This window comes from Oryza brachyantha, chromosome 5 (genome assembly GCF_000231095.2).
Source record: "Oryza brachyantha chromosome 5, ObraRS2, whole genome shotgun sequence".
Classification (NCBI taxonomy): domain Eukaryota; kingdom Viridiplantae; phylum Streptophyta; class Magnoliopsida; order Poales; family Poaceae; genus Oryza; species Oryza brachyantha.
In genome coordinates, this window is record NC_023167.2 from 13,734,477 (window position 1) to 13,756,587 (window position 22,111).

Below are 22,111 nucleotides of genomic sequence, written 5' to 3' on the forward strand. Positions count from 1 at the left end.
TGACGACAAAACGAAATGCTTCTCTTCTAAAAATTAACATGTTGCTGAAAGAGAATCCATGGATGCAATGTACAGACAGATATACAGATCAGCAACAGCTATTCTTCAGTTCTTCCTTCCACAGTTCCCTCCCTCCTGACCTCAAGAAGACAAGAAGAAACATCACCATCTCATACCCCCCGCCCCCCCCCCCCCCCCCCCCCAACAACATCAACACCTCCCAACTATCCCATAGAACAAGCTCACTTTGGTTTTAAGTAAACACATAAAAATGTGAACCCCCCAAAAGGAACAGCAAGCCAACAAATTAAAGAACAAAACCACAAAAGACCACCTAAAAATCTTATTGTTCTCTTCTATGATGCAACATGTTCAAATGGTGGTGGTATGGACCTGTGGACCTGGTTGGTGATCATATCTATTGGACACAAGTATCTCAAACCTTAGGCAGATTCAGTGGAGCTCTTGACCTTGAATCGGTAAAGCAGCTGCTTCTTCTTCTTGGATGCTGCGTTATCGATTGTGAGGACAATCTTGCCAGTGTCGCCAACCTTGAAGCTACCCTTCATGATCGGCTCTTCATTGGCAGGCACCTTCCTAGTCTTCTGCACAATGACAGTGTAGCTACCCTCTGCATCAGGAGTGAACTCTGCACCATAGCTCACCTCCCATCCAAGCACCCGAAGCTCCCACACAACAATGGAGTTCTGCAAGTACAGCACATTCACACAGAACAAACAATTTAGTATTTACTCTGATTGCATTGTGAGTTCTGTAAGAAATTGAGGAAACAGGAAGAATGATCAACCTCGGTAGCAGGAATCTCAACAGTTTCTTTGGATGAAGGTTTGACCGTAAGTTCTGTGACGACATCGGAGGTGGAGAACTCAGTGTCATCCTCTTTGTAGAGGCCCCCGAATTGGACAGGGACTTGCTCCGGAGGAATGTATCTTTATCAAATAAGATAAATCAACCAAACAAGTGTAAGAAGATAGCATTTAGACCTACGATGACATGAAAATTCAATTGCCTGTCATGCCAACCTGAAAAGGGTCTCTGCCGACTTGGCTGGGCTACAGAAGATGATCTTGCTTTTAGTGCGTTGTGTGAGGAATGGGCTCACCATTTTGTTAGCCGCAATGTACCACCATGGCACGTTGATGAAAATCTGCAAAGCGTCAATAAAACCAGATCAATGAGATTGACCACAATTCAGTTCATTCAATTCCATAAGTCTATAATATCACCACGATTGTAGTCTTGCATGCCATTTCTACATCAAGGAGCACGCAGAACTAACAACAGGGCAAAAACAGGAAAATGTTGAAGGAAAAATATCCTAGCTTGCTTGCACAACCATATCTAGTAGTTATCACAGGACAGACACAAGTCAACTTTCCCCCGGGACTCCTACAATCATGCTGCTGATCAGAGAGAGACATCAACGGCATATAGAACTAAAGATGCTATTTTTAAGCAAAGTACACTCAAAAAACTAACTTCAATCCAGTGCAAACATAACAATGTTCAAGTATCATGCTAAGTTGATTCAAATTTGAGCTAGCAATGAGGAAACGATTCAGGAATGACAGGAATTAAGAAATGGAGTTGAGAAATTAACCTTCTTGGCGATGAACTCCGGGTAGTTGTCCTGGAGCAGGGCGAGCGCCTGGCGGGTGACGGCGCGGTGCTTGCCGAGCATGGGCGGCGAGTTTTTGAGGTCCGTGACCTGCACCATGGAGCAGATGCCGCTGGCCGAGAAGTCGAGCTGGTCCAGGATGCCGCGCTCGAGGAGCTGGATGCGCCACTTGAGGAAGCGCTCCCGCTTCTCCTCGTCGCCGAACGCCTTCTCGTAGAGGTCCTTGTCCTGGAACTCGCCGTAGACGTTGTAGCAGACGGGGTGGCCCTCGCGGTCGGCGCCGCGGTAGAACACGACGTTCTCCAGCTCCGGCAGGCCGTGGTCGGCGGCCAGGACGGCGTCGATGCCGAAGCGCTTGCGCCACAGCACGGCCGCCTTCAGCATCGCCATGGCCTCCTTCACCTTGAACTCCCGGGCGCGGAGGAACTTGAGCAGCACGGTGTCCGTGCGCTCGTCGTCGCCGACCAGAGGCACGCCCCAAATCAGCTCCTCCTTGGGCTCAGCTGCCTCAGCAGCAGCCGGCGCCTCCGCCTCCGCGGCCGGCTCGGACGCGGCTGCGACGACGGTCTCCTCGATGGCCTCCACCGTCTTGGTGCCTTCCTCCTCGGTGACCACGACGGTCTTCTCCTCTGGCTCCGGCTCCGGCTCCGCCGGTTTGGCCTCCTCCGCCGCCGCCTCAGCAGCCTTGGGCTCCTCGGCGGCAGCAGCCGGCGCCGCTGCCTCCGCCTCCGCCTTGGGCTCCTCCTTGGAAAGCTCCTCGGTCTTGGGCTCCTCCTGGGCCGGGGCCGGGGCCTCAGTCTTGGGTTCCTCCGTCGCGCGGGCCTCGTCCTTGGTCTCCTCCGCCGCAGGGGCATCGACCTTGGTCTCCTCCTTGGCTGGCTCCTCCGCCACCGGAGTTGGCTGAGCCGCCGCCGGCGGCGGCGGGGGCAGCTCAAACTCCCCGCTAGCGAGCGCTGCGGCGACGAGCTCCTTGAGCTGGGCCAGCGCCTTCCGCTCCGGGTCGGGGAGCTCGGACACGAGGTTGCTCTCCTCCTTGAACGACCCGGTCCCCTCGATCACCGCCGCCTCGTCCGCCGCCGCAGCCTCCTCGGCCTCCTCCGCCTTCTTCTCCTCCTCCTCCTCCTCCGCCGCCGCCGCCGCGGCCTCGTCAACCTTCTTCTCCTCCGCCTCCACGGCCTTCTCCACCACCACCACCTCCGCCGCCACCACCTCGGCGGCGGGGGTCTCCTGCTTCGCCTCCTCGGCCATCCCTTCGCTGCGCTGCTACACGGATCGAACGGGACGGCGCGCGCGCGCGTGGGAAGGCGACACCAGAAGAGAAGGAGAGAGATGGACGTGTGGAGAGAGATTGGGAGAGAAACGGAAGAGATTTGTAGAGAGAGAGGGAGGAGGAGGAGCAGCAGCAGCTGGTTTGTCAGCTTGGTTTGCTGGAAGCGTGAACTAGGTGCAGACAGGTTCGCGCTGAGACTGCCGGTGGGGCCCACATCGTGCATGGATTAGCATGACACTACTTTTGCCCTCCTCTCGCTCTCCGTCTGTGTTGAACTAACTTTATAGTTTTAGAATATAAATCCTGATATAAATTATTTTTTGTTTTTATAGAACGTTTAACACTTAGTCTCATTTGAAAAAATTTTATAATTATTACTTTTATTGTTATTATCAGATAAAATATGAATATTATTTTATACGTGACTAATTTTTTATATTTTTTAATAATTTTTTTAAATAAGACGGTTCATCAGACGTTTGACTTACAAATCTGATAAATTCTCTCTTTTATAAGCCGGTGTAGTATTAGATATACATAAATTAGGTATATTATTAATTGATGAATTTATGTAAGACTAAAAGTTCGTATAATATAAAATGATGTTAGTATATGTGTTTATATTTATCGGTATTTATTTAAATCTAGTTAATACTAACAAATGCTATAATGTAAAATAAATGGAGTATAAAGTTGGAGAACTATTATTTTTAAAATGTTAGACGAGAAAATTTTATATAAGTTTGTTTATATGAAACCTAGTATTGTTTAGAAGCTTGAAATACGCAGGAGGAAAAATCCAAATCCGCATTCAGAAAAGGAAGAGCCTCAGTCCTAATACTGTTCTCTCTCTAGTGTGCCTTTGCCGTAACTTTACCATTAACATTGACAAACAGGACATGAGCTCATTAACATGCGTAACAAAACAACAGCAGATAGTGTAGAAGCTGGAGAGCGGATGATGTCTTGGGGATTAATTAGTCAGCTTTGTTGGGCCGCACTCACATTGGTGAGTATGTGGCTCTGTCCAATTGCCCATCTCTTGCACTAGTAATAACTAGTATAGTGTATCCGTCTGTTGCAGAGTACAGCTGTTTCTAAAATTAATCATAGGAATTAAAACATAGGTTAAAATGATTTGACTAAAATAGTGATTAATTGATAAGAGAATGTATACGAATAAATTAAATAAAGAATGGTTTAAATGAGAGGTTCATGAAGAAATAGGTTGATTTTCAAATAAATACTACTTCCGTATAACGTAAGATGTTTGATTTTTTTTAACATCTAACCATTTATCTTATTTAAAAATTTAGTATAAATATAAAAAATGACAAGTCGTGCTTAAAATTCTTTGGTAATAAAGTAAGTCACAAGCAAAATAAATAATATGTTTATATTTTTCTAATAAAATAAATAATCAAACGTTATAAAAAAAATCAAGCATCTTACATTATAAAACACGGAGGGAGCAGTGTATAATCCAAATAGTTTTATTTTAGAACGAGTAAACATTAAAAAAAATCACTGTCACGGCTGTCATCTACCAGTGATGGGGCCATGGAGCGGAGGCGATCGCGAGACGACAACTCGATCTGCTGCTGCTGGTCCTGAAAGGAGCTGCATGCAGCAGCATGCTCGTTTAATCTCTGCGTGTGTTTTTTATGATTAGCGCCTTTCTTAAACCAATCGGATCAACTGCAGCTTTGAAACTGGCGATCAGATTGAGGCCTGAGGGTAGTATCAGCAGGCAGCCGTACAAATTGAAAGTACGGACGTCTGTTGATTAAATTGATGGATCAGTTTTGCCGACGGAAAGCACGGCGAATTTGGGTGTCACGGGCTTTTTTTCCGTTGTCACGTCGGAGTGATGAGGATTTAATGGAAGGAGTTGCCGCCTCATTTTCGATCATTTCCGCCAACCTTTTCTTTTGCATAAAACACGACACGAACCTAGCGCTTGTAACATGCACGAACTCATACCTCACGTTATGTGATTTGCTCCTTTAGATATCTTCAAAAACTAAACCAGCATATTTGTATCAACGAAATCACCATGCACGCTAAGTTTTGTTCGACGGATATATCACCTACAGTACCACTGAAAGAACAAGAATAATCCTCTTGGTGTTGGTGTTGCATGTGCTGTCGCCAAGACACCGATTAACCCTTCATAATCGTCAGCTCCCAAGAAAACTGAATTTTAGGTAAAAGAAGAAGTCATCGTCTCTACAAAGAAAGTCAAATGACATATTTAAAAAAATATAAATAATATATATGAGCAATTTTACGGTCTTTGTATATATATATATATATATATTTTTTCTTATATCCTTCAACAGAAAGTACATTTGTATCATTCACATGAGATTTAATATCGTTTATATTTTCTGTTGGGTGGAAACAGAAATAGTTATGAAAATGTTTTTCGTCATAGACGTGCAGGGAGCAGCTACACCTGATAGTAGGATATATATATATATATATATATATATATATATATATATATATATATATGATTTAGCAATCTAAAAATAAATTTAAAAAACAAACTACGAAAAAATCTTAAAATCAATGCAAGATTAAAAATTTAAATTTTAGTTTATAAGTATAGGAAAAATAAAAAGAAACCAGTACGAAAGAGCTTGGGAATCATTATACCTGGACAAAGAGGTTGACCAGTTCAGCAAGCACGAAGCCACACAAAGCGCTAGTCCTAATTAAGCTACAGTACGATGCTGAAAGTTGAGCTGAACCAAACTGATTCTACGTCAGATTGACAGATTAAAAAATGATCACGTAATTAATTAAGAACAGTCATCAACGAGACTGGTTTTAGCAGGGTTAAAATATGAACAGGAGGTCCTTCCCCTCACCCTCGCTTCGCTTGTCATGCGGCGCTCTCTTTGACCGAACTGTGGAATCCAAAGGCCGCCGCACCTCGGTCGGCGCCGGAATCCGCGCCCGTAATTTCCTTCCTCAGTCTCGAAATCATTTACTTCACCTATTCAAAAAAAAAAAAGAAATCATTTACTTCCTTCTTTATAAATAATAATATGGGTCAGCACCGTGAATCGGATTAACATCACGTCTAAGGCTAGTCTTAGAGTAGGTACAATAACAGATTATAAGTTAACTATAAGTATATTTTAAAGAGATAAGAGCAGAGAAGAGAGGTGGGCTACTAATTTGTAGTGGCTACTAATTTATAGCCAGCTGCGCACGGACTCCAAGACATAGTGTATGCATGACATTTGAGACCATGTACTAATGTTTTGTATATAACTATTGTATGAATTGGCTATTAGATTGGCTATAGAAGAATTGAATCTAGTAGTTGGCTATAATATTGAACTTGCTCTTAGTGTGAGTTTTATGGACGATAGGATGTCATATAGATATTTTTGATGGCGTGGTAACATATTAATAAAGAGAGATGAAATGAGTTTCATGGAGATAAAACATTATATGCATAGTTACCTAGACAACTTGTGTCCTATTTGTAACCTAGAAAACATCAGATGAAACTATGCACTAAGAGATGAGTGTTTTATCCTAGTTTCAAACATTTTTAGATGATATGTCACTCTAGATAATCGTGTCCATAAAATTTACATTGAGAATAGCCTAACGGGCTTATCTTTTGTTTCTGTATATATTCATGAGAAATGCTATGCAGCGCTATTCCGTCTGGATGATTTAACCTCACCATATGTTGTTTGAGACACATCCCATCTATATTATCACATAATTCTCCTGTGACAAAACGTGGAGTATTCATCTAGTACATATTATAGGACATTACCTAGCACTTCTTTGGTTCTAATTAGTCATCATATAAATGTCAATAGCAAGAAGAATTGAAACTACTCCTCGCTAGTCATAAATTCCAATATGCATATAAAATCAAACAATATTGTTGTATGTATGATGATTTTTGTATGATGTTTGTATGATAAAATGTTTTTCCCATGTTCTCCGCGTCATTACGTTTGATCGTATCAAGATCAGAAGAAAAGATTATATATGTAGCATTTTCCAAAATAAAAAGAGCAAATTATATGAGAGTCCATTATATAGCTGCATGCGAGCATTCAATCTGCTTGTTAACCGAAGAGTGGTGCACATCCGAACCAAGCGTTCCGAGGTAAAGGTTCATAACCTCTTGTTCCTCGTTTTCTCACGCATATTTTTCAAACTTACTTAACTGCGTATCCTTTTGCAAAAAAATTTAATAGAAAAATTGCTTTAAAAATCATATTTAGCTAATACTTAATTATTGTTAATAGGTTTTTCGGTTTTGTGTGCTTTGGAAATCGGTTCCCAACACCATGACTCCATGAGCCATGGACAACCGCTTCTTTGCCTTATATGATAACCCCTCCATTTAATAATTCATGTCATTTTGGAAATTAATGGTAGTCTCCAAAACCTATCTTTATCTATAACTTTTTGCTATAATATATAAAAATATAGTTGTTTGTATTAAAGTTGTTTTTAAACTAAATATTCAAAAATTATTGATAGTTATAGTTTTAAAAGTTTGACCTCAAACTTATCCAAAATGATACAAATTATGAAACAGGAGGAAGTAATCAAATTGGAACCTTTTCCTTTAAATGATGATTAAAAGGGGATAGAGGAAGTAGTATGAATCTGGACAAAAGGTCCGTCTAGATTCACGATACTATGTAACTAGTCACTCTCTTCTAATATAAGTGTATTTATAGCACTGTAGAGCCAAATTAGCTATCAGAAAAAATAACTTTTATGCTCCTTATTAAACAAGAAAATAGTATGAAGTGAGAGTTAGGTGGGATATAATTCAGAGAAATTTGAGTATAAAGTGGTCAATGGGATAACTATATTTCATCTATTTTAGGTTATAAGACTTTCCGGTCTTGCCTAGATTCATATATGTGTTAATAAATAAATACATGTACAAAACATATACATTAAGACATGGATCAATCTAGATAAAGCCAAAAAGTCTTAGCAATACTTAACAAATAGAGATGGTAACCAAGCATGACGGACTCCGGTAATACATACATATACCCATGCCTAGGAGATTATTTTGTATACATAGGTATACCCATTACTCCTAACAAGTACATAACCTTACCCATGCCCATATCCATTGGCACCACGTACCCACATGTTTACCTATTTATTCATCTCCATATATACATTATACAAACAATAGAAAATTTATATGATGAATAATTTACTCCTGGATTAACTATCAAATACAATGTTTTCAAGTAATTTAAACATAACTTTAACTTAAAATGATCATATCATCATAGCACAAGATATAAATTAAAGTTTGACTTAACTATACATTAAAAAAAATGGAATAGTAAAATCCACGTATTGATTAGATTTGACCCATAATCGGGCAGACCAAGCATGGACAGTGGCTACCCATACTCATGCCTATTTACCCATCAGGCTTGGATTTTAACGCAATCCATGTGTATAAATCGAAGAACATACTTACCCTAAAGGGTTTTTACCTATGATGGTAATCAGGTAAATACACCTACTATGTTTGTAGTTTTGTACAGAGGTAGTACTACATGAGGGAGTACTTTGGTCCATAAATTAAGGAGTTTTTATCTTTCTAATATTCCTTAACTACCTATCAATCAATATTGTTTTCCAACTAATGAAAAGTATTTTGGTCTTTTCTCACTGTTCCATTGCATTGGGTATTAAGAATGGGTTTATTTGTGACAGAGTACGGACACTAGTAATATACATCGACTAGCAAAATGTCTGATAAAAGAAAAAAACCATAGTATTAGCTAAAATAGATAAATGCATATGTTGCCCACTTTTTATCAAATACTTACCTTAATTTAAATTAATATGTGGTATTGTGTGATAATAAGAAGTTTAAGGTGCAGTAATCTATATTTCTTTAAAAAGTACTACTTTATTCCGAAATATAAGTATTTTTAGGCTTTTTAGCATAGACAAAGAAGATAAAAGATTATATTTTAGTCACTTCAATGGTTAATTTTTGAATATACATTGATTAGTTTCCCTTTCAAAGCATCTTACTGCTTCTGAAATCATTGAAACGATTGAAGTTATAAAATCAAGGCAGAAATTCTTGTGGTAAAAAATTAAATACTATAAATGTTTATATTTTGGGATAGACAGTGATGGCAGTGAATTTATCGTCCCACGCCACCTATTCTTAATGTGAATTTTGTAAATTATCCTTAAGCTACTTAATATTAAAACTACCGTATTCCGTAGGGACATATGGGGTGACAGATGCACCATAGTATATAGATTAATTTCAGGGGGGGCATCCCTCCCATTTCGGCATTTGTCTCTGCTCGTAGCTCCAATGGCCGTGTGTTGCTAGCTGTTGGCGAGCGGATAGGAGAAGCGTGCAGCGTGCTGTTCCATTCCATGTTCGAGCTTGAAGATGACATTTATCTCACTTGTTTCCCGCTCGGATGGGGTCAGCCAGCCACAGCGCAGCGCCCTGATGAAATGGTTATTATGGTGGGGGCTCTGCACTGTCATGCGGCGTGCCTCTACACCGCTGTGGTTGGCTGGTTGCGTATTATTAGTTTATTTATTATACGTATCTAGCCCACCAATACTTTGAGGCCGGAAGAAATGGTACGTGACAATAGGACGGGTGGAACTAAGAGGGAGTTGGTATCCCAACGAAATTTTGTTGCAGTTATTACCTCTGTTTTACGCTATAAAATTGAAAGATCCGTCTATTGATCAAATATTTGAAAATTTTAATTTCATCAATCAAATTTATGATAATTTGAAGACATGCATGCAAGTCAAAAAATCTCATACACGTCCTTCCCTCAACCCCACACATCCATTGCGGGTGTGTTTGGCAGAAAAACAAAAAATCAAACATTTGATCAATAGCAAAAGTGAAAATAGAATATCTCTACCTAGATTAACCACCTCTATTTCATATCGTAAGATTTTTTTTATGTGTAAGATCTGAACCCTTTTGTATTTGAAACATGGATTTGTTCATTCCGTTTGAACGGTTGGGAACGTATGGTTTTATAAAATGGTCTTAGTTTGGACATTTTCCTCATGGCCTCATCCGCTTTAACTCTAAGATTTAAACCGAAAATAGCCGTGCAGTCTATTTTTCAATCTGAGCTTAACTACATTTGTATTCTAGCATGAATTAATTTGAATTTTTTTTGGGTACTTGGAGGATGCATGCCTCTGCTGCGTGCTGAATGCAGAATTGAAGACCCTGTAGCGTTTGGATTCATCTTGTCTATCATTGTAATAGTGGCACTATCGTCACTAACATATACGTAGTACGGAATATATCTTTTTTTAATACGGTCATGTATTATTTACTATATTAACATTTACATAACGATAGATAATATCAGTCTTTAGCGCCTGGTCCCGGCTCTGGCAACGGTGGGACGGTTCAGCATCCAAGCAGATGTAAAACGATAAAAAAAAATAAAAATAAAAGTAAAACCGGCAATACTACTATTGTTGGATACGAAATGCCGAAGAGAGACTGTTAACGCTGTTACTTACTCCCACCGTTCCAAAGAACTATACAAAGTTACAAAGATTAAAGTGTCATTTATTTTTCTCAAATCTCAATGTATTTATCTTATACTTTACTAAACCCCAATATAATAATTGTTTAAGGGCCCTTTGAATCGTAGGAATGAAAAAACGGAGGAATAGGAAAAACATATGATTCTAACAGGAATGTAAGTGTAAAACAAATGATTGCAAAACACAGTAAAAACATAAAAATGACCGTTTGATTGGATCACAGAAAAAACACAGGAATTTAAGGAGAGACAAAGACTCAAAAAGATTTTTCCATGAGGTTCTACCTCTTGTTATATTTCCTCCAAAATTTGTATGGGAAGTGGCATTCCATATGAATTTCATAGGATTCATTTTTGTGATTCAAAGGGCTTTGTAGGAAAAATTCTTATAGGAATGAAATCCTCTAAAATTCCTATGAATTTCCTTTGAATCAAAGGAGGCCTAAAAATGAACATACCCATCTTTTCGCCTACGCATATGCTTATAAGCCAAAATTTAAACTTTTAACCTTAAGTTTAGAGTTGATTTTAGGGTTTTTTCATTGCAATTTATTTTTCAGTCTTAGCTTTTAGATCGCTAAGAATATGTATATAAAGGTTTTATTTATAAATTATTTTTTATTTACAAATGTACCGTTTGGAGCAAAACAATCACCCCTGAAGTTTTTTGGGATGGATGTATAATTTATGAGCAATTTTACGGTCCTTAAGAAGGTACCATGAGGTACCAAAAATTCAGCGTAAAATTTTGGTACCTCTTGATACCTAGGTATTATGAGATATCAAATTTTACACTAAAATTTTATTATCCCTCAGTACCTACTCAATAACTATAAAATAGCTCGTAATTTATTTCTCGATGATTAGGTCATCTAGCCTATGCATGCAACTTCTCCAATTGCGAAAGTTAAAAAGGGAAAGAAAACAATGCAAGCTAGCTGCTGCAACTGGCGATCCAACGAGGCGCTGTTTCCAAACCGGATCGAGTACGTAGCTAGACGTTGGCAAGTATCCTCGGACCTGTTCAGCCATCTCACCCCATCAGATGCGTTGCAATCAGCTGGTACGACACAATTTGATTTAATCAAGCAGAACCAAGTGGGTACCCCATTATAATTCCCAGGTCCTACCTGCACAATTATCATCTTTGCAATCCCATAATCCACATATTTTAAGAGGAAAGCATCCAAGCAAATGTGATTTTAGTACGTACTAGTAGCTCCCAGCTCCTAAAGTGAAATGGGGGAAATGATTGATCGGGGCATAAAGAGAAGGCCGGAATTGAGAGACTTTTGCAGATCACCTTGGGTTGTGACAGGCGACAACACGGATGATTAACAATGGGATTAAGCCATCTAATTGTGCTGGGAATCAGTTTGGGGGCAATAATAAAGCCGTCGCATGCCAATTACAACGCAGGTAGCTTAGCTGTTGTAGGCTAGGGCAAGCCACCAGCTGCTGCATTTTTCTTTCTCCAAAAGGAGTTCCAACACGGTGCTGTATTTTGATTTTAGATAAGGTGGTACAGCTACATGCTAGCTAACACATACGGCATTACAGCCAACACCAACCTTAATCAATCAGTTAGCATGCACTTAGCAGCACCCATACATCATCTTCTTTAATTCTTCATGTAGTATATGATATGATGTGAACTCCACTACTGAGAGTCTGAAACCCTGAATCATGCAAGGGTTGGCTGTTGGCCCCAAGACATGTAACTCTGCTCCTAGCTAGTAGCTACTACAGAAGTTCTTGATGATCCCTAACGTCTGATGCATTTGTGCCGGCCATGAACACAACCACCGAGCCCACATTATTCATGTCTCCAGCTCTGGATTATTCCGTGCATTCCCAACCTGCCGTCGATCTGCTCGCCAACTACGCCATTGCATGCGGCAGCTGGCCGGGTGCTCTGCTGGGGCAGCTAGAGCAATACTCATACTCCTATATGCCAGCCAGCCAGTGAGGCTGTGACCATGACCATGTAGCTGTGTTTCAGCAGGCGATTTGTGAAAGCACGTACAGTTTCAGAGCCTTAATCATGTCTGCATGAGTTGTTTAGTTTAATCCATCTCAGTACACAAGTTACTCAAATATATATCCTTATATATATTGAAAGAGATGATTAAGCATTGTGAGTAGTACAGAGACAGCATCAGCAACGACTTGTTTATGCATATGACATTTTTTTTTTTTGAATTCTTATGCATATGACATTGATCTCCCTGGATTTTAGGTAGGTCACACACACGTTGCTCCCGCGAAACGAGTGTGAAAGTGATTTGCAGCTTAAGCCTACAGACGCGACGACAGGATTGCATACGGAAGCAGATAGGAAACGCAGTATATGTATTTATATATATCCGTTTAGCTCACTCGCCGATCAGTCATCGCTCCGAGGTTGATGTCAATGGCGGTTTTGAAGAACTGGCCCATCCCGGTTAGGTTACGAGTAGTGGAAAACTGACGGCGATATATCAGATAAGAAAACGACGGACACCGATCGATCGATCGATGCTTATCGGTTGCTCCCTCCTGGCTTTGTCTGACCTACTGCCTGCAGGCTGTAGTAGATTTTTGTCTCACGGGTTTGGTCAGTTGGTGACATCAACGACTATTTCAGGAATCAAGCTTAATCTGCACAGACCTGTGGGGCTGTGGCAGGCAGGGGCCGGCAGTGAGGCCCAGACTCCTCTTCTGTTTTCTGTACTGAAAGATGGAAATGGGGTAGACACTAATGGGCCATCTAGGCCATTAGGCCCATGAATTCTTTGTACATTTTGGCTTTGAAAACGTCCACTCAACGTCCCTCGACACATGGATTGAGTTCCGTTCAAGTCCCTTAACCATAAAACCGGGTATACAACGCCCCTAAACAAGGGAAAACTGGATCACTTAGCAGTTTAGATGACAGTTTCATTCTATATAACAGTACAATTAGTAGAGGATGGCGGTTTTGCTCTACATGGCAGCACAGTGGTTGTTCGGTCAGTGAGAATAAATTTAAAATTAGTATGATCCACCTATCGGTTAAGAAAAGATAAAAGTTGCCCAGCATATTATCTCTCTCTCCTCCTATCCTCTTTTCCCCTCTCCCGTGATGCCAGTGCTCGGAGGCGCAGACGGGCACAACAGCTCAAGGACTTGGCGGCAAACCTCAAGCATTTGATAGTCATTGAAGGAATTGGAAAGCGATGAAGGTCACATAGGCGTCGCAAGGAAGCGACAAAGCACGATGGGATGGGCATCGACCTAAGCCAAAGGCAACGGTGGACGATGCACAACTAGAGGGTGGTCGGCGTTGGAGTGGAGTTCATTAAAATCAAGCCCAACGAGGAGGAAGTCAGAGTAGAGGAGGCAGTAATGGAGCCAGTATGTGGTGTTCACTCAGTTACGAGCATTAGGTGATGCAAATAGTGTAGGCAGTGTGGGTACAGTGGGCACAAAGCCACGATGGGTGGTAGTAATGATGTTGGTGGCAGTATCCATAGTGCTCATGTGGGGGTGGAAAATGAGATGAAAGGAGAATCGAAGGTCGATGGCATCTTGTCGCCCTTCACCGGAACTGTTGTTGCTCTGCTTGGATGGCTACGCCCCAAGCCCCATCGCGCCAGCCGGATAGGGAGGAGGGACAATCAGTACAAGGATCTCAGCACGGGAGCTCCTGGTTAGGGTCCACTACCATAAGCTCTTCTCCTTGTTGGGTTGCACTAGGACCAAAAGAGAGTGTCATATATCTCCATGGTTGCGGGGGGTGTTATGGCTAATGAAACAAAAGCGGTTATGGTGTTGCACACTAGCAACGACGTCATGCGGATGTTGCCTCCTCTGTCATAGATCATGAGGTCCACCTCCGCCAAACCATCGAGCACCCCTATCCCCATCTCTCTCTCCTCCCTCACCTCTTGCTTGCGCCATGGAGGAAGAGAAAGGTGAGGTGCCTCGCAGGGCTCAAAGACAAGCTAGAGGACGGAAGAGAACATAGGGGAGATAGAAGAGAGAGGGCGATATATGTCGTGGGTCCCACTAACATATGAGCCTCACATGTTTGTTTTAATTTTTTTTTAAGTCGACACTCGCTAATATGAGGTTCCTTTTGGTGTTTTTATTTTTGCTTCAAGTGACATAAACATCGTATCAACACCAAATGGGACGAAAAAAATAAACTATGTATGCGTCATGTCAATGAAACTACTCTCAATATTACCGAAGGACACAATTTACATTGGTTTTAGAAGTTGAGAGATGCTCTCTATCTGGTTTTACAGTTAAAGGACATGAATGAGATTCGACCTTTTCATGTTGCCTTGTCCTAGGACAATGATAGAAATTGAGGGAAATTGCTAGGTCTTCTCAACTACTGGATCTGATAGTAGCTCACATGGGCTAAGTAGTTATGTTACAATCCTGTGCAAACATGCCTTTACATTGAAGTCTTAAGGATCCGTGGTTGAAATGAAGAAAATGCAGTCGTGAACTTGATCAGGTTCATGCTTAGGCTCCTATCCTTTCCTTTATAACTACTTATAAGTTAAAATTTAAATTTGAAACTTAATTTTGAAGTTAATTTTGTGATACTTTTGTTGTTGTTTATTTTAAGCATTAATTTTCGATCATTATGGAGACGTATATAAAAGTTTTTGCAGCAGCTACAAAGGTGACTATTGGAAATGGAAAGAGAGCTCGTTTCTAGGAATCAAACTGGATAGATCACACACCGCTCATGGTTCTAGCATCAAACTTATATGCCCAGTTCAGACAGAAAACAATCACAATAAAGGATGCGCTAACAAATGATAGATGGATAGAGGGCATCAGAAGCAACTTAACACAAACATCTATAGAAGAATTTTTCAGCATTACAGAACAACTCTGGAGTGCAGATATCACATTGGACTAGGACAGGGAAGATCAGATCACATGGAAATGGACCGCCCAGGGTGTGTACTCAGCAAGGTCAGCCTACAGAGCTCAATTCAACGGTAGGATTGCATCAATGGACAACACAACATCCTGGAAAAACTGGGTGCCACCAAAGTGCAAGTTTTTCACTTGGCTACTTCTGCAAAACAAGATATGGACTGCCGACAGACTGCAAATCAGGGGCTGGCCTAACTGTTACTTTTGCTAGTTATGCTACAGGAACCTTGAAACCCCGCAACACCTATTCAAAGATTGTTCATTTGTTCGCCAGATCTGGGCGTGCTTAGCAGACCGAGTAAACCACACATGGCAAATGCATAACCAGTAACGAAAACAGTTTCTCCTTGATTCGTGGTATAGCAGAACGCAAGCCAGCGACAAGACAACAAGAAAAGGATTGAGAAGCTTGCAGATTCTAGTAGCCTAGGAGATGTGCGAACACAATAGAAGAGTGTTTCAGGGAGAAGAGAGAAGCCACAAAGAATTGTTGGAAAAAATCATAGACGAAATCAGAACCTGAGCGTTCTGTGGAGCGAAGGATATGGCGAGATTATTGCGTTAGTCCACCCGTAGCCTTTTTTAGTTTTCTCTTTCCTTTTCTCCTTCTGGTTCAAGCAATCCGATAAGGAGAGCGATCGGCCATATCTAATACGGGTTATACATAATGCTTCTCAGCTTAATACAGAGTCGCTGGGTTAACCGGTTGGTTTTTCAAAAAATTTGCACAAACAGTAACGTAGGAGTAGTGCTTGATGTCTCAATAGAACCCTGTCCAAACTCTACGCGCGAACGGCTGGCTGGATCGATCACCAGTATCAGGCGAGGAGGTGGTCGTGGAGCCAGCCGCGCATGAGCGCGAACGCGTCCTCGGCGTCGCCGTCGTCCTCCAGCGACTGCGGCCGGTGCGCGAACGCGTGGCCCCTGCCGGCGTACACCACGGCCTTGGCGCCCCTGGCGCGGGACTCCATCTCCCGCACGGTCTCCACGGCGCACAGCGGGTCCCCGTCGCCGCAGACGAACAGCACGGGCGCGGCGAGCCGCGGCGCCAGCGACGCGTCCATCCGGGACCCGTAGAAGCAGACGCCCGCGCTGTAGCCGGCGCCGCCGTCGCGCACCAGCGTCTCCACCAGGCGGCCGCCTCCGTAGCAGAACCCGATCATGCCGAGCTTCTTGGACACCCCCGCTGCCGTGAACTCGTCCACCAGCCACTTGGTGCAAGCGTCGATGTCGCCCGACACCCTCTCCGGCGCGTGCCCGGCCAGCCACGCCTCGAAGCCGTCCTTCTCCGTCTTCTTCCACGGGCTACCCCGGAACAGGTCCGGCACAAGGACACTGCACGCATCGATCGAGCCAACGAGAGTTGAGAGAAGCGGGGAATTGATCAGCCGCGGTGGCGGGAGATCGAGAGGCGGCGGCGCGGGTGTGGTTACTTGTAGCCGTGGCACGCGACGCGGTAGGCGAAGTCGCGGGTGGCGGAGTCCTCGAAGCCGAACACGTCGGAGAGGAGGAGCACGCCGGTGCCGTTGTTGTTCTTGACGGCCTTGAGAAGGTACGCGCGGACGCTCTCCCCGTCGTCGTCGTCGTCGCCGTCGCCGCCGATGACGAGGTCGGCGCCGCTCACCAGCTCGCACGCCTCGTCGTCGTCGACGTTCGCCGCCACCTCGGTCCGGCTGCTGCAGCGCCGGGCGACGTCCCAGCTGCGAGGTCTCTGCACGGGAGCTGGAGCCCGTTACCGTCAGACCGCGACAACGCGAGCTCGTCCACCCGTTTCCCCATTGACGACGTCAGAGGGGATAAGATGACGAAAGGGAGGAGGCCTCGTGCTACTCACAGTCAGAGAGGACGACAGGCGTGCTCCCGGCGCGAGCGCGGGCGGGCGGATGAGCGACGACAGGCCGGCGGCGCGGCGCCCCCGCCGCGGGGACGCGCGGGGGACAGACGGTGGCGCGGTGACCGCGGCCGCCATCGGCAGAGGAGGTCGCGGGACGAGGCTGCAACGGATATCCCGCGCAGGCTCTGCACAGCACAGCCACGCGTCCAAGATATTTTCTTCCCCCTCGCGATCACCCGGCGCAGCTCGCGAGCTCGTCGTCTCGTGGTCGTGGTCGTCGCGGAGCGTTCGAGCTGTGACGGCGAAGCGGCCCGCCGCTGCCTGCCGATATGGATATGGGGAGTGGGGCCGCCGGGAAATCCGACGGGCACGGCGGCGCGCCGTGGATTCCCCCTCCCTCCGTATGCCGAGGATTTCGCGCGTTCCAATCGAGAAAACAAAATCCGGGCCCAACATGGTTGGGCTCCAGGTGAGAAAGAAACGTGGGCTTGTAATTGGCTTTTTGTTGACCACAGCCCATGTAACATATCTTGGGCTTGCGAGTTGTCACAGGCCGAGAAGAAATGCTGGGGATATGCATCATTGTTAACATGGCTACGGAACAGACAGGTCATTAGGTCAGAGTCGTCAGTGCGATCGATCGACGCACGATTGCACGTTGCACGGTCTTTGGGTCAGTGTACCTGTGCACGACAGCTCATGAGAATTTGGTGAACCAACTTGGGAGAAATGGATCTTCTGGTTGTTGGTTGTATAAAGGAAAAGGATGAACAAAACCGGGAGCATCATAGAATTCTCATGGAACTGAACTCTTGTTCTTGTGGTAGATGGGATTTAAACCTAGAACATTCTGTCGCTCATGCAGAGTGACAACGCCACCTCCTCACACCTGTTTTTTCAAGCAGTTTCTTGGCAAATTCCAGTTGGGTCTCATGGACCAGCAATTCTTTTGGTACCACTGTACCAGGCTATACCAGCTGGTCCTTGGTCATAAGCTGTCCAATTCCTTTCTTGCGTCGCTTACGAAATGGACACTACATTTCTGCAGCGGACCACGGCGATGAACGAGACCACATATCACACTGGAAATAAATGGCAGAGTTTAATGTAGCAAAGCAATCTATGCGAAGCCAAAACGGCAACGATGTTTGCTACTAATAACCAACAAAACACAGCACCAACCATGCAGCAAAAACATCGCAGCATGAGGAGAAGGACAAAACCACATGAGTGCATGACCATTGAAGAAAGGCAGATTGCTTCATGAGGAATAGAACACAGAAATGCAAACATCATCATCCAATAGGTAGTACATGATTACATCAAGAAAAAAGCAAAAATTGGCACAAATCCATAAACAAAACACTGAAGATCACCTTGTGCCCGCCAATTGTTCTTACCCAAGAAACAACAACACATTAACAAACTCTTGCCCCAAAACTCGAAGGGTGCAGTCAATCCCTTCTTTCTGCCTATCTGAGCAAATAGTAACATTCAATGGGCACCTTATTCCCGGGTCACTAACTGCCTCTAATTTACCAACTCCTTAAGTATATTCACATCTGCTCTGATGCTAATCAGTACGAACTGAATCAAAAAGAGAAACAAAGTTACATGTTTCCTCCATTTCTCTTGTTCTGAATGCTTTGCACTCAAAGGAGCATATCAGACTTGGCAGGTAATCTCCTGTAGAAATTGAATGGAACAGAGGGCATCCTGCTGCGGAACCGAGGATGGCGCAACAGGTATAGCATTGCAATAACAAGCAGAACCTGGAATGGCGTCACATACAGCACAATGGCAACAACCAGGGACAGAAATATGAAGATGGCGGTGGCCCGAGGGTCTCTCCAGCTAAGCAAAGCATGGGCTCTCTCACCTTGTGTTGCCAGGTCACCAACCACCGTCTGCACACGACCTCCAACACTCCTTAGTCTATCATAGCGCATTCTTACAATGTCTGCTGGTCTGCTGCTCGGAAATGAGTCAAACTCCTCATCAAGCTCATCTTGGTTTGTAAACTCAGCATGACATAGCTTAGTGTCCATGTAAGGTGGATGCCTTGGCCTGTAACGGTAATTCCACAATCCAATCATGAACATGTACAGGAAGATGGTAGGCAGGATGAGCTCCGGGTAGCAGATCAGTATTAGGAACAACATGTGCACCAACACTGTTGTAATTGGGTTTCGCCAGCTCCTGATGCCATCATACCACTTAGCAGTCGCTGCAAAACCACAGAACAGCGAGGTGATACGATAGAAATTGGCCTTGCTGCGCCGGAGACTGAACATGTGTGATCCCACATCGAGCATGTACTCCACAACCTCCCTGCGAAGTGGAGGCTCAGCTCGGCTAAGCCTCGCCGCAACAATCTGCATTGCCTGGTGCCTCAGATAGTCCAACTGCAACACTGAGATTGGCTGTGTGTAATGCATCTTTGGCAGCAGTGGACGACCATACAGCGCAATCATGTTCACCCACGCCGTACATGTAAATCGCACAGCCAAATGCAATTCTCCAGTCTTCTTAAGGCCACTGGTCTTGAGAGCCAACAAAGGGTAGAAATGAGTGTACACCCGGTCAGTCTCCAGTGTCGAGAGACGGATTCTGACCTTGCCAATACTCTCATCCCGGGCATCACAATTCTTGCCAATCTGGTTGTTATCGAAAACCACCACTGTGATCACCGTGCAGGGATCAAACACCTCCCAAGTATACTGCTCATTCCACTGCGGATTCAGCGTATTGAGAATGGTTCTCGTGCGCACCCACTTTGGTCCATACTTGGCAACACAATAAGCGTCGGTGGTGCGCCCATCCTTGCCCTTCATTGGTATCAAGTTGCGTGCTCCAAGAATCCCCAGCTCAAGGATCCCAATGCTTGGCTTCCGTGTGTGCTTGGATGATGGCTGGAGATCACTACTGTAGTAAGTGGACTCGTCGAGAACATGGTACCCAAAGTCGAGCGACATCCGAAGCTGTATCTTGCTCGCAAACTTGCCTTCCTTCTTGTCAGGATCGTCGCTGGGGCGCGCGAGGCTGTACCACCGCGGCTCCACCGGCTTGCCGAAGTGGTCGTGACGTGGCATCGCGGCGTTGAGGGGCAGCACGATGCGGCCGAGAGGCTCGTCGCGCCCCGGCCCGACGCGGTCCTCGACGGTGACGAACAGCGGCTCGTCGAAGGGCTCGGACACGACGAACATGAACTCCTCGTTCCATATGGGGTTCAATGTGCCAGGCGGCGCGCCGGGGCGCGTGCGCCGCACCTGCCCGGCGAGCTGGAGCTTGACGCAGGAGTTCACTGGGCGCGACGTGTCGTGCGGCACGAGGTCCTGCGCCCCGACGGCGGCGACGCGGAGGTACACGAGCTTGGGGGAGAAGTATACCTTGGCGCGCGTGGAAGCTACGGCCGCAGGCGCCGCCGCATGGGCATCGGAGTGCCAGGCATCCGGGAAGGCCTCGTCGGCCTGAGTCCCGAGCCACACGGAAAGCATGATCTCTCCGCGGGTCTTCTCGCCGCGCTTGGTCTCGAGCCGGTACCACTGGGGAGCCAACGGGGAGTCCGGCGGAACTCGGATCGGCACCTCGGCGAGGTCGAACCCCACGCGGCCGATGAGATCATCGCCGCCGGCGAGATCTTTCGCCTTGACGGCCACCTCAAGCACATGCGCCTGCAGGTGCGTGGCGGAGAAGGCGAAAACCTGCTTCCACGACGGGTTGTGGTTGCAGCCGAGCACGGGCGTGGTGCCCTTGAAGTTGCCGAGCTTCACCTCGACGAAGGGGTCGATGGTGCCGGCGGCGGAGACGGCGGGGAGGTCCCGCGCCTTCACCACGTGCACGTAGAGGAACCGCATCGACTCCACGAGGTCGTAGGTCGACGCGATCTTGCCCGCCGCGGAGGCCGCGGCGGCGGAGGGGTGGAGCCCCGGGATGTTGAAGCGCGGCCGCAGCACCGCCGCCAGCGGCGGCCGCGTCTCCACCAGCCCGAACTGCTGCGGCGGGGGCATCGGGCCCCCCGGTCCCGGCACCATGAACGGCCGCGACGGCATTGCTCCCTTCATCTCGTCGGCGGCGCTTGCTCCGTGGGTGGGGACGCGTCGTGGGGAGCGTGGCTGGCCTCTACCAGTGTGGCATTCCGCCGAACAGTTCACTGGCTGCGCTCCTCACGCAGGCCGCAGGGGTGGGTGGGGAGATCTGTATCCCCGTCGCCGCCAATCCTGACCGTCAGATTCCCATCCAACGTCCCAAATCCATCCTCACGCTCCAAACGGGACGCGAAGCAGTTACCCCAGCGTCCCATCCTACGCGTCACCGACAGGTGGGCCTTCACAACGGTGGGTCCTTGTAGTCAGTGGGTGGGTAGGGTGCACTAGCACGCGGTATATGCGCGCCTCAGTTTGCAGCAGAGGCAGAGGCAGAGCAGAGCAGGCGGCGGTGTGGTGGACAGCTCGGTGCGTTGGATCCTCTGTGTCTGCGGCGAGCTGCGATCCATCGGGAGTTTTGGGCTCCCAGTGCGGGCGGCTGGCCCGCAACGTGAGCGTGCTGCTGTTTCCGCTTTCTCAGCTACTCCTAGCTACTCCCTCTTTGCCATCTCTTAAAACGTACTAATAGATTAATATATAATTAATTAATTATTAAAATAATATAAAAACAATTTTTTTATAGAAATTTTTTTAAAAAATATATCATTTAATAATTTGAGAAACGTGCGCGCGGAAAACGAGAGAGGTAAGTTATCTAAGAGCAGGCACCATAGCAGGCTATAAACCAGCTGTAAGTATATTTTAAAGAGATAAGAGAGGAGAGAGAAGAGAGGTGAGCTACTAATTTGTAGCCAGCTGCACACGGGCTCC

General features: G+C 45.5%; 3 protein-coding genes across 3 annotated transcripts; all 3 read right to left on the reverse strand.

Moving 5' to 3' along the window:
• Positions 1-2,994, reverse strand: LOC102715018 (patellin-3-like). The gene is made up of 4 exons (XM_006654372.3): positions 1,622-2,994; positions 1,044-1,168; positions 809-950; positions 1-707 (listed from the first exon to the last, which is right to left on the reverse strand). Exons 1-4 carry the CDS (start codon positions 2,885-2,887, stop codon positions 444-446), a joined length of 1,797 nt encoding a protein of 598 aa, XP_006654435.2. The 5' UTR covers positions 2,888-2,994; the 3' UTR covers positions 1-443.
• Positions 2,995-15,338: 12,344 nt separating this feature from the next.
• LOC102715303 (carboxymethylenebutenolidase homolog) lies at positions 15,339-17,545 on the reverse strand. The gene is made up of 3 exons (XM_040524151.1): positions 17,256-17,545; positions 16,855-17,132; positions 15,339-16,756 (listed from the first exon to the last, which is right to left on the reverse strand). The coding sequence occupies exons 1-3, from the start codon at positions 17,388-17,390 to the stop codon at positions 16,240-16,242; spliced, it is 930 nt and encodes a 309-aa protein (XP_040380085.1). The 5' UTR covers positions 17,391-17,545; the 3' UTR covers positions 15,339-16,239.
• Positions 17,546-18,515: 970 nt separating this feature from the next.
• Positions 18,516-21,610, reverse strand: LOC102715580 (FT-interacting protein 3-like). The gene has a single exon (XM_006654374.3). The coding sequence runs from the start codon at positions 21,317-21,319 to the stop codon at positions 18,908-18,910; it is 2,412 nt and encodes an 803-aa protein (XP_006654437.2). The 5' UTR covers positions 21,320-21,610; the 3' UTR covers positions 18,516-18,907.
• Positions 21,611-22,111: the final 501 nt, after the last annotated feature.

What these genes read in the sequence shown, in the direction of transcription:
- LOC102715018 (XM_006654372.3), bottom strand. Translation starts at nt 2,887, where the DNA reads ATGGCCGAGGAGGCGAAGCAGGAGACCCCCGCCGCCGAGGTGGTGGCG. An exon ending in CGGAGTTCATCGCCAAGAAG is followed by an intron (nt 1,169 to 1,621) that starts GTTAATTTCTCA and finishes GACGCTTTGCAG; the next exon opens with ATTTTCATCAACGTGCCATG. An exon ending in TTGAGATTCCTGCTACCGAG is followed by an intron (nt 708 to 808) that starts GTTGATCATTCT and finishes CTGTACTTGCAG; the next exon opens with AACTCCATTGTTGTGTGGGA.
- LOC102715303 (XM_040524151.1), bottom strand. Translation starts at nt 17,390, where the DNA reads ATGGCGGCCGCGGTCACCGCGCCACCGTCTGTCCCCCGCGCGTCCCCG. An exon ending in GCCTGTCGTCCTCTCTGACT is followed by an intron (nt 17,133 to 17,255) that starts GTGAGTAGCACG and finishes GCTCCCGTGCAG; the next exon opens with AGACCTCGCAGCTGGGACGT. An exon ending in GTCGCGTGCCACGGCTACAA is followed by an intron (nt 16,757 to 16,854) that starts GTAACCACACCC and finishes CGATGCGTGCAG; the next exon opens with TGTCCTTGTGCCGGACCTGT.
- LOC102715580 (XM_006654374.3), bottom strand. Translation starts at nt 21,319, where the DNA reads ATGAAGGGAGCAATGCCGTCGCGGCCGTTCATGGTGCCGGGACCGGGG.